Here is a 12634-nt window from a genome sequence, read left to right on the forward strand (position 1 = left end):
GACTGATGGCAACAACAATCTTTGACATTGGTCCAGTATTAAGCGAGATCGCTACAGTCGGCAGCGGTGAAACAAGCTACAATGTAAGTTAATAGGGCAATTGTCCAGCTTGTATTTTCCTTCACAGAAGTGCTTATTTTGCCACTGACAGGCTCAGAATAATATTCTGAGTGTCCGTCAACTCAGGTCAATTTGATGAGGACTATGGTAACTGCTCCTCAGATCTCTGCAGGGTAAATCCAGACAGCTAGCTAGACTATCTGTCCAATCTGAGTTTTCTGTTGCACGACTAAAACAACTTTTGAACGTACATGTTCCACCAAAACAAGTTCCTTCCAGAGGCTATTTTGCAGTGACACCGTGGCTCTGCCTGGCGCTTAGCGCCGCCTATGACGATTGTGATTGGTTTAAAGAAATGCCAATAAACCAGAGCACGTATTTCTCCCAACCCGGAATGCTATGTGGACTAGCCAGATCCTCCTCCGCAGTGCTGTAGAGGAAGGTCTGGCAAGGCGAGACTAAATCCTTCTTTACCACATGCGAGTTGGTAGATATGCTAGCCCAACGTGGCATTTTACTTACCCTGGGTAATCGGGCAACCCTTATTGTTGAGCCCTGTTTAAGAGGCATCTCTACTGCATGACTGTGACACTGGTGAAGGCCGGATGGCCTACTAACCCTAATCCTTTGTCTTCTGTAAATTAAGTGACTGCTTTTCATTGAGTGCAACTTCTTCCTCTCCGCTGTCATCATCAGTCAACTTAATAAGCATCAGGTTTTTTTTACATATCCAGCAGACATGGAGCAACATTGTAACATGGTTTGTTTCATTGAGCTATTGTAAATACAATATGGGGACCACAGGAGGAGTAGCTACTGTTTATATATAAATAAATATAAATTAGTGCTGTCAGTTAAATGCGTTATTAACGGCGTTAACGCAAACCCATTTTAACGGTGCCAATTTTTTTATCGCGAGATTAACGTTCTTTTTGGCATAGCAAACTCTGTAGTTTTTTTCACATGCTGTTGCAACTAGTAACGTTAAAAAAAAATACAACACTAAACCAGATCTAGCTAGACCGGAAACAAACAACAGGCATGCCGCACACACTTGTTTGGGCTTGCGAGCCGGCCAAAGAGTAGTAGGCTAACGTTACGTTTTGAGTGGATGGCGAGCGCGAGACGCCGAAATGGATGACAATAAGATTCTGAATGGAAAGTTTACTTTTAAAAAGTTGCCAAATGGTTCCATTGACAAGACCAAAGTGATCTGTGTGTTTCGTCGTTGTGAACTGAGCTATCATCGCAGCACGTCCAGTCTGAAATACCACTTGATGGCCAAGCACACAGCTGATGCGAATTCTCCCCCCCCCTCGTCAAAGCCAGCCGACAAAAGCACAAAGCAAGTCGATCCACTTTTCCATGATAAGAGCATTAAAATGGAAAAAAATAATTGGACAAAAAGAAATGTAGGGACATTTAGAACAGGAATAACATTTTTTATACGTTGTACAATCATGTTAAACATTCAGATGAAAACCAACTTAATAGCCTCCAAACCATACGACAATATAGGTCGTTTATTCCTACCCTCTACTGTAATACGACCCACAGGAGCGTTTTCCTCATATCTAAACCAGAGAGTGTAACGGTCAAGGTTTTTAAACACGCCCAACATTGTGACATGGTCACATGTTGGTTATCTTTAGGCACCAAAACTACTTGACTAAAGCTTAAGTGCATAACTTTTTTATATTAATGAACATCTGTTACATTCAAGCCATTGCCAAATGAGTTTCTCCAAAGCTAATTAAGACTATCAGCTCCACACATCTCTCTCTGTATTTCTTAGTATGGTTCAGAAAATGGTGTTGTCCGGCGACTTTCACGCCTCCGTGTCCTCCCTGGTTACAAGATACTGTGTGGAGGAGGGGTGGGGGGTGGTGCGCCATGACTGTAGGCTTGTATCATGTGGACGCGCCGACAGTTTTGTTGTCATTACTTAGAATTCCTCATGGGGCGACAGAAGCTATGCACTATAGCTTTAACTTTTAAAAAAACATTGTGGTTTGGGTTAAAATCATTACTTCACTTCCTGTTAGGCACGAGATGCTCAATGTGTTGTTGCTCCGTTTGTTAAAAAATACTTGCAGTTTACTTTTATTTTCAAATGGGACACGATACCCGGTGTCCTGGGTGAAAGTCCTGTGTTTGGCCCATCCACCACCCCAGGCTATGGGAGTGTTTTTTTCTTGGGAGGATAGTCTCTAGATGGCATCTTAAAACAACCCAAGAGCTGTCTAAAACCATGAAGATAATTAGGACCAATCCAAAACAATACCTTAACACACATGTGCTGTGATTGGACATTGCTGTTTGGGAAGAAGTTTAGGCAATGATTCAGTTAAAAGTTTCCTGTCCTCACCAATGCATATCCCATGTATCCTTTCAAAAATCTTTAATGTATTTTCTTATCCCATCGACAATATGGGGAACTACTCAACAAGATATTACACCATGGCACCAGGTCACAATCTCCACTGTGCGCCTTTCAATGAGAAATATAGCTGAGCAGAATTTGATAGCCGGCCACATGAAGCAGCGGCTTCGTGCACTGAATACATTTGAAATGTTGAATGAAATAAATTCAACAACCTTGACATTGTAAAGACTCTAATGTGTGAGGTTTTCTATGAAAGGCAGCAATCGATTTTGGCCTTGGCTTTTAACTGACTTGATGGGACTCAAACTGGAAACCACTTTAGTAGCTGTATCAATTGGTTCTTTATAAACACCAGTACGCTCTTCTCCTTTCTGTGAGAGTCAATGAAGTCAAGTGTGAAGGAATTGTACAGTTCACAGGATAATTACTTTTCAGTGTGGGAGGTGGTACGCGCAGTATGCTTAACTCTGTTACTGCTCAGCAGGGTGTGACGACTTAACGCCTCATCATTGAGTTGGCTAGCCCATCATTTTGTAGTTGTTTAAGAAAATGAATGGTGGGATTGGAAGAGAAAGCACTCAGGCATGTTTGGGGGTCACAAGCTCCAAGTGGCTTAATAGCACCTCAGAAAGCATGTGTGTGTGTGTGTGTGTGTGTGTGTGTGTGTGTGTGTGTGTGTGTGTGTGTCTAATTGCCTCTATTTGTTATTTGCTCTGTCTTTAGTCTGTGTATATGTGTATGTGTGTGTCTAATTGCCTCTATTTGTTATTTGCTATTTGTCTTTAGTCTGTGTGTGTGTGTGTGTGTGTGTGTGTGTGTGTGTGTGTGTGTGTGTGTGTTTGTCTAATTGCCAGACCTAATTGCCTCTATTTGTTATTTGATCTATCTTTAGTCTGTGTACTCCATTTCTGAGTGTTTTTAATCTCCTAGCATGTGACTTTAAGTATTACGCTGTCAGTTCTGGTGTTGGTCCTCTTAATGTGTGTATATTTGCTGATTTGACCTCACGTTGTGCTCAGCCACCTTTCCATTGCAGTGCCACACATGCACTTTAAGCTTTTGAGCTTTCCCCATGACAGAATTATTTTCCTGTTCTGACCTGTATTGTAATCGTGCATCATTTTTGCTTAAGAAATTGCATTTTTGGTGCACGTGTTCTGACCATTCTCCGCCAAATACGTGTTCTTACTCCACATGCTGTGCTCCAATTTAGCAGTTATGTTATGAAAATACGAAAGAACATCCCGTACTGTTTTTAAATTCTCCCTCGTGGTTCTCTCTGTCACTTTCTCTCCTTTCAGCTATGGAGGAGCTGGATGGAGACGAGGTGAGAGTGTCCTCCAGAGGACGTCTTGCTGAGAGAGACATTGTACAGGTACGCATCATAATTCTGTTTACTGTCGCAGGTTAAACTTGAGCATGTTTTTGTCAACAACAGCTGCATGGGGGAGTTATCCTCGGGGGAGGATGGCTTGCATTAATAACACACTCTTGGAACGGCCTCATACAATACACAGTACAATACCCATCTATGGTGGGCCACTGAACAAGCTCAGTGTCTTGCTCAAGGGTAACACCAGTTTTACTTGGCCACACAACTCAAAAGCTGTCCAGTATAAAATCAAAGGGTCAATCCTAACCCATTTAATCCCACATGTTTCTCAGTGATGTGCCTACATAAATTATAAAGCCGTCCCACAACGGAATATGTTTAGTATTTTTTCTTATTCAGTGGAAAAGTTACTGAAAACGGCTGTTATAGTGATATAGTTAAAGCTGTTTAAAGTAGCTGAAAGTGTTGTTGCAGTGTGTGCTGGTTGCTCAGCTCTCTGTCGATGCTGGAGTTTGGAGACGTTTCTGTGTGATGGCATATCAAGTTTTGACAAAATACTTTACCATCGCTAATAACAATGTAGTAGCTAATAACAATTTTTGGAGTCTGTGAATAAGTTCAGATTTGTAGATAGTAAGAACAGCACTTCTTGTGTGAATCAGGTTTTTTCTCCCACACCTATTAATAGTGGTCTCCAGAGCAGAGTCTCACACTTCTCCTCCTTCCACCAAAATCAGTGCGTATATGCAGGGTTTCTAAATGTGGGAACCCACATTAGAAATAGGTGACAAACTCCTTTCCTATTGCCAGTAGACGAGTATTCCTTTCTGTTTTTTTGTTTCAAAAAGTGGCATGGAGGCCAGTGAAAATTTTACGGTGGTTACTTCTTTTTTTAAATCTGTTATGCTGCATTCACATGGATGCAGGTAGACGGCGGACAGAATGGCATGACGGCAACACGCATGACAATATGTTGCTATGGTGATGTTGTGTTGTTTACAATGCCTTCTACCCTTACCATTGCTAGTATTCTCTGCCGCCCACACTTAATTTTACCGTCCTGCTCGCATCCATTTAAATGATACCCGGTTTGCTGACTACCGTCTGCATGAATCCATATAAACGCAGCATACTTTGGAAATACTCTTGCGCGCTGCTTGCACAGAGACGACGGTGTCAAGACACGATGTGAGTCCCTTAACGATGTGAGTTGTGCAGCCATCTTTGACAGCTAGCTATCGCGCCGTAAAAGGGGTGAAAATTAGCGTGTCCACCCAGGTGTCCTGTTTCCATCACTGCTGATCGGAGCTGCCTGGAGCCTATAATTACCCGGAACTACTGCAGTCATTTGTCCGTCGAATTAATGCCAATTGTAACCTTTCCCACTAAAGACAATAGCCAGGTGTTAGCGGGGGTTTGTTGTTGTTGTTTTTTTTGTCCAGTGGGACAGAATCATTAAACATGCAAGAGGACATAAACATATGTCATTTTCAGCATTTTAATAAGCGACCAATGTTCTACAAGGACACCACAATGCAATCTCAGAAAAGGGATTTCCCTACTGAGTTAGCCCACAAACACACTTCCACATCTATCATTATTTTTAAAGTCAACAAGAGAGAGAGAGAGTTTGATAAAGAACAAGCAGTAAGCCCATCAGGGACTGATAAAACCAGGTCTGGCAATAGTAAATAGTAATTTTAGAAAGCCCGATATGAGAACATAAACAGGAAGCAAATGCAATGGCCTCTGATAACAATGTACCTTTGAATTTTTGCATAGTAGTGGAAAAGACAGGCGAGTCAGCTGGCAGAGCATATATGTACAGTAGGGTACAATGGAAAATGAGCGCTTATAATGATAAATGTATAGTGATGTGATGTTGCGAGGAGGCATGTGAGCAAACATGTAATCATAGCCAAAGCACATGCTATTTACTGTTTGCAATTGAAAGATAAATGGACAGGGTTCATAAGGGATTCAATTGGATTTTTTTCAGTGTCAAATCATAACATAAGATAGTTATCTCAGGACACTTTACAGATTAGGTCTACAACACACTCTATGATTTACAAAGACCCAACAATGCCACCGAAGAGCAAGCATTTGATGTAGCAGTGGTGAGGAAAATCTTCCTACCTCGGACAGACCCTGGCTCTTGGTGGGCGGCCATCTGCTGCTGCCGGTTGCGACACAGAGACACAGATACAGATATACAGACATACAAAAATATGATTCATAATAAGAATAGCAGTGACAATTATAGTAACAATAAAGATAATAGAACTATGACTAAAAATAACGCCCTGGCGTAGCAGGGCGTTGAGCAGGACCACGGCAACAGCTGCAACCATGATTTAGGTGCCACACCAATCCAAGGAAAACTGCGAGGCGAGAAAACATAAGGACTCTGGGGAATAAGCTTCCCAGAGCTAAGTTAGTAACAAGCATTACTCTGACATGAATGCACACAGATGGAAACAGAGAGGAGCTCACTGTGTCAAAGGAACTCCCCCAGCAGTCTAAATCCATAGCAGCATAACTAAGAGCTGGTCCAAGGCAAACCTTAGCCAGCCTACAAAGAGTTGATGGATGAATCTGACAACTATGAAGAGAAGCAGAGGGATTGTTCAAAATGTTTGATATACAGCCTTGTGCGTAAATGTGATGGCAGATACATATCGGTCTCATGTCCAAATAAGCGCCTTAATCAATTTTATGTAGAATGAATGACATCAATCTTCCTAAGTCGGACATAGTAACATTTTCATAACACTTCCAACACGGCAAATCTAAATTGTAAAATAAATAAATACCTGGTTAGTCGCAGCCCTTGAATTTATGATATAATGAAGAATATAGTTTAATACATCCTCAAAACAATGTCAATGAGCCAATTTCAAGTTGTTGAAAAGATTTTTCTAATGTTATTCTGTAAAACAAATCTTTTTGACGTTTTCGTGTAGGGGAATGCAGAATATCTCTTTATATACAGCATGTGTGCAAATTACAATACAATGTCCTGTCATTCGATGTTTGTGCACTGTCGGACATGATAAAGTAGGCAGCACAAATTGCCATCACATATTAGATTACATTGATGAGAAAATAATTGAGGGGCTTCACTGTGAGCAGTTGGGGGCAAGCGTCCCTCACTCTCAGAATGGTCATTAATTAAAGCTTCCACAGCCAGATAAGAAAATCATTTTCTATCAACAATTAAAAATCCATCGGTGATGAGATCAGAAAACACTTTTCTTCCTCTCACGCACCAGGTTCCAAATATCTCGCATAATTGTTCCGTAACAGTCCTGTCACGTCTGAACAAAGCCGTACCGAACATTTACATAACAGTAGTTGTCTGTCTTTAACAGAAAGATGAAGCCAGCAGTGTTATGTACTTCATGTCTGAAAAGGGCTTATGAGAACAAAGTCCACGTTATCAGTCTTTATTAATAGGGACCGGCATTGGAAATTAGCAAAAGCTATAAATGCTGTAGTCTATGTCCACAACCTTCCACTTCCGGAATTGCTCCGTTGCCGCCGGATCTCTTTTAGGCCGGATGTCCGGTACCTTCCGCTTTCTTTGTGTTGGAATTTTAAACTCTGGTTGATTCATGAGGACTTTGGTTAAATGCTCCTCAGATCTCTGCAGGGTGAATCCAGACACATAGATAGATATCTGTCCAATCTGAGTTTTCTATTGTACGACTAAAACAACTTTTGAACGTAGGCTACACATGTTCCACCAAAACAAGTTCCTTCCCAAGGCTATTTTTTGCGTGGCTCTGCCCGGTGCTTACGCTTAGCACCGCCCATGACGATTGTGATTGGTTTAAAGAAATGCCAATAAACCACAGCACGTTTTTCTCCTGCTAATGCTGTGTGGAATGCTGTGTGGACTAGCCTGACACTCCTCCACAGCGCTGTGAAGGAAGGTCTAGCAAAGCGAGACTACAGTATAAATGCTGTGTTGTAGTACATTGGAGATTTGTTGCACAAATTTCTTATGTCTTAGCATCTGTCCCTATTCAAACAAACATGAAACAAATAGTGTATTAAATAATGTATCCATCTATTGTTTACCCCTGCTTCTAGTTTGTTCCATTCAGAGACTACATCGACAGATCTGGCAACCAGGTCCTCAGCATGGCTCGACTGGCTAAAGACGTCCTCGCAGAGATCCCCGACCAGCTGCTGTCTTTTATGAAGAGCCGAGGAGTTGAACCGCGACCGGCCCTCTCCACCTCGCCACTACCGGAGCTACACCGGCATATCTGACACAACCATGGCCACTCATGTCTGCCTCTCCACCCTGACTCTCTCTCTCTCCCCCTTCTGCTTATCTATGCTCACTGCCCATACAGTTATTTGTCACTTTAAAAAAGGAGCAGAAGGATCGACCCGTGACTTGTCCTCTTCCTCTCTTATCACCGGTGAAGCCAAACACGCACATCACACTGACACAGCGGGCGCTCATCCCTGACTGACCCACTGCTGTTTTTCACCTTCTCTTCTCTAACTCCCCCCTGTTATATAGCTTTACTTTCCATTTACTGTATGAAAGAGCAGTGAGACTGAGCCATGACTGTCCTGTCCCCCTCCTCCCCACTGACTACCATTCAAAGCTTGACTTTTTGAATTTGTCTGTTAATTCCCCCATCACTAGACACATGTTTTGCACAAAAGAGTTTTTACATTTGTGTCCAGTGTTGATACTATAGTCACATTTGGCAGGAAGTGCAACTTAAAATGAAATTGAAGCCAGTCCCAAATGAAAGCAGAGCTCTTGATGAGCAATACACACCAGCTTGTATCAGATGCTTTGGGGGGTATTTTTGGCCGAGCTTTTGACTGTAATCCATTGGAGTAATTGGTCACCGTGAGGACAGGTGTTTGAGATTTATACTTTACCATCGTCATTATCAACACGCTAAGCCAAATCTTTTTAAAACTTAAATAGAGGCAGCCCAAACAATTATTTTAATCCAGGGGTTTTTCAAGCTTATACACACATTTCTAGATTTAGTGTGTCTTAAGTGTGATTCATGGTTCTGCGGAGGTTCCACGCAAAGCTTTCACCGTAGCCTACGTAAGTGGCCTGATGTTTATACTTGTGCGTGTGTGTGCGTCGATCTCTTTAAGAGAATGGCATGTGTGCGTGGGGATTGTGCGGTAGAGCAAGTGAGAGTGTGACGGCGATTAGCTTCAGTGCGAGTGCCAACTCTAGAGGCATAGTGAGAGACACAAAGTGTCTCCCCTGTGCTTTCTGACCACGGTGGGAAATCATTATCTTTATGTCCATTGTGAATAAACGTCTATGAATACGCTTAGAAATCATAGAAGAACCAAACTTGCATGATAATCATCTGGTTTTAAAGTTTTCCTCAGTATCAAAGTACTCCTGTGATAGTCTGTACATGCATGAGTATATTGCAAACATGAACTGCTAATAGCTGATTCTGCATATTTTTTATGTCACAAATTTGTCAAAATGTGAACAAATATAAGCAGAAGAAACTGGGCTCAAGTTGTATCCCACAGCCAACTGACTCCATGACAACATTATACTTCTTGTTTACACCCCCTGAATTATAGATACTGTAGCCTAGTTAAAAAAATGACAGCCTGGTTATCGCTGGTTCTTATGTCAATAATTATCAATAATAGGAGAGACGAAATCCATTAATATTATGGGGGTGGGGGATGCAGTTGTCTCCATTCTCTCTATGAGCCCACAGTGTCAGACTTTGAAAACCCCTGGTTTAATCCAACGAGATGAATTAGTCACAGACCTTCACACAGACACACACACACACACACACACACACACACACACACACACACCTCTGTCTGCCATGCCACCCTCCACCCCCCTCTCTTTGCTCAGCGTGGGCTGAGGCCGGGTGCAGATTCCTCTCCTGCTGTTAGAGAAATGCCAGTCTCTCTGGCTGCCCTGCAGAGAGGAGGAGGAAGGAAGGAAGAGACAGGGAGGAGGTGGGAGTAAAGAGAAGAGAGATGAAGGTGTAGGATAGTGAGGGGGAGATGGAAAGAAAAGAAAAATGGACGAGGCCATAAGAGTGAAGAGGAAAGATACAAGTTTGGACAAGGACAAAGGGAAGAGGAGAGGATCCAGAGATTAGTTTGTTTGATGGGAGGAAAATGGGAGACGGTGGCAGATGAAAAGCTGAGTTGGAGATAGTAACAGAGAGAGAGAAAGACTATCTCAGTCTTTACTTTGAGTTTTTACTCAAAAGTCTGTCTGAAAAGTCTTTGTATGCATATGTTTTGGGGAAATAAATCCAAATGAAGGATAAATGCACATTCTCCGACAAGCAATATACCTGACTCCCAGTGTAATGTTTTCCCTATGCATGTCCCTCCCTCTCCCCTGCCATGACTTGACATTTTATTCCCAGGCAGACTGGAGCTGTGTATACAAAGTGGCCAACGCCTGCCACCTAGTGTTCATCGTTTATATGGCAGGGTGTCTTTATTATGCATGACTAACTGTACATTCCTATACTAACTCGCACAGTACAGACGCATGACCTGATGCAACTGTCCTTACTGCAGTGAATTCAGGCATCATAAAGAACTACAAACTCCAACACGTGTATGTTCTCATGTGAAATGTAACGGTCTCTTTTTAAAAGGCGTTTTGTTAATGTCATTGTGATGATGGTGGCTTAGAGGGGTGTTCATGCTGTTTCATGTGTTGTGTAAGCATATTGATTTTTATAAACGTGGACAATAATTTTTTTCAATCGTCAAGTTTTTTTTGCATGTTGAGAAATGAAAGCCTTCCAGTGTTCAAGTAGATGTTGTCATTGCAACTGATTGTCGGGGAAAAAAAGAAAGAAGAGAAGTATATCTCAAAGTAATATGCATTTTTCCTTGTGTAACGGTATATTTTGGTTTGTAGATCTCAGAACTAACTTACTAAATGTCTTGCAGAAACCTGGTATATTCAGTAAGCAGAACTTGTGAATTTCCCCATCGAGAGACATGTATTTTTGATATTTTGCAATGATATGGAATGTTCCCAGGGTCATAAAAACATAGACGTGTTAGGTCTCTGCAAGACACCAACAGTATCAAAAAGTATTGTGATGGCACTTAAAGCCTGTAGTGTGACTTTTGTACAAAAAGAGCATTTTTGTGTGTCTCTTATCTTTGTCTTAATGGCTGTATGAATAAGTGTATATTCAGCCTACTGATCATAGTGTTTAAGAAATGATCATTTTCACTGTATATACAGTACAGTACATGATGAAATATGTTCCCCACTTGTTTGCTTAAACAGTAGAGCTACAAAAGCCTTTTATGAATGTGTCTCTAATAATAAATCTATATCGTATGTTGACGTTTTTATGAATGTCTAATAAGAATGTAGTTTGAACTAGAAACCCTTAACTGTTTTGTCAAATATGTTGTGTTTTGATATGACACTACGCAGAGTGCTCATGAAAATGCATTCTGGCTTTAAATGGTTGACTCAGTAAACGGATTAAAAGCACTTAAATACACAGGACTATACATGATGTGTGCCTGTTGATTTACAGCACTATCCCCTGTATCTGTTTCCATCTTGTGTTGAAAATAAATGCAGTAGCTGACAGAGAGTTGTGATGCAAATATATATGTAATACCAAGTGAAAGTGGCTTTATCTGTGTCAGCAGGGTCGATGTAAGCTCTAATGTGGAAATCTCCAACACCTTCATAACACTTCAAATGTTTTGCGGTCGTGGAACGCTTGTATCATGTGGACGCGCCGACAGTTCTGTTGTCATTACTTAGAATTCCTCATGGGGGAGACAGAAACTACACACTATAGCTTTAAAGCTACATTGTGTAAGAATTTCTCCCATCTAGCGGTGAAATTGTATACGACAACCAACTGAATATCACTTTCTAGCCCCTCCCATTCCGATCGCGTTTTAACTTCTACGGTGGCCGAACCCGAAATTAGCTCTAAGTATCTCCATCGTTTACACGCAGCTGTTATAGCCACTCCAATATTAACTTTGGTCTTGTTGCTTTGCCTGTCGCATTGTCGTTTTAATTCTCTTTTTCGCTTCCTTGGCGACTCCGTTACATGTCCTCGAGAATCTTCAACAGGCTTTCAAATCTGCCGGCAGTCGCGAGTAATCTCCCGGCTGAGATTCGTCACGGTGCCGGAGTGTAAAAGCGCGAAAGGCGGAGGTATGTCCCTCTTTGGCTAATGTATTTTAAAGATATCGGCGCATCATGGCTGCCGCCATTTGAGCGACTCGCTCGTATGTATTCTGAATGATTCTGAATGGCAGATTCTACGCGTACGAGGATACTTTGATTAGTTGGTGGATGAATGAGCACATATTTGTGAAAGACCAAAGGGGTTTTTGCTAAGAATCAACTCAAAAAATTACACAATGTAGGTTTAAGTCATAAACACAGGAAAGAAAACAATTTACATCAGACTTAGAACATGGATCACCAGAAGAAGAAAAAACTATGTCTCACTTGCCTCTAAGGGCATCCGTATAGATGCAATCAAAGAAAAAAGATGGTTTTATGGGCTGTTGCAATCTTCTACATCATTACCTGTAAACATTCCCAAGTCCCTGGATGTTATGAGTTATGCTGTTCTCATTGGGGGTTCTTAAGGTCAGAAGCTACTGATTTACCATCATTATTTCATTGATTGACAAGCCAGTCAGGTAAGGCGAGAGTAAAGGAGTAAATAGAATACTGTGATAATGACAATAAAACGGTTTCTTTTAACATGTTCAATACATTGATTAAATTAATTTAAATCAAATACTGACATGGTTAATATTGACAGTGATGGATATGGCTGTCTGGAGGGTAG

General features: G+C 41.5%; 1 protein-coding gene across 2 annotated transcripts in view; it reads left to right on the top strand.

The window, feature by feature from the left end:
* Nucleotides 1-11364, top strand: part of LOC144520559 (copine-9-like) — an 87202-nt gene extending 75838 nt beyond the window's left edge. For both annotated transcript variants that reach the window (XM_078254342.1, XM_078254343.1), the window contains 2 exons: nucleotides 3748-3821; nucleotides 7878-11364. In XM_078254342.1, coding sequence (XP_078110468.1) covers nucleotides 3748-3821; nucleotides 7878-8060 — 257 coding nt within the window. In that variant the 3' untranslated portion in view covers nucleotides 8061-11364. The remainder of the gene's footprint in view (nucleotides 1-3747; nucleotides 3822-7877) is intronic.
* The last annotated feature ends 1270 nt before the right edge of the window (nucleotides 11365-12634 follow it).

This window comes from Sander vitreus, chromosome 7 (genome assembly GCF_031162955.1).
Source record: "Sander vitreus isolate 19-12246 chromosome 7, sanVit1, whole genome shotgun sequence".
Classification (NCBI taxonomy): domain Eukaryota; kingdom Metazoa; phylum Chordata; class Actinopteri; order Perciformes; family Percidae; genus Sander; species Sander vitreus.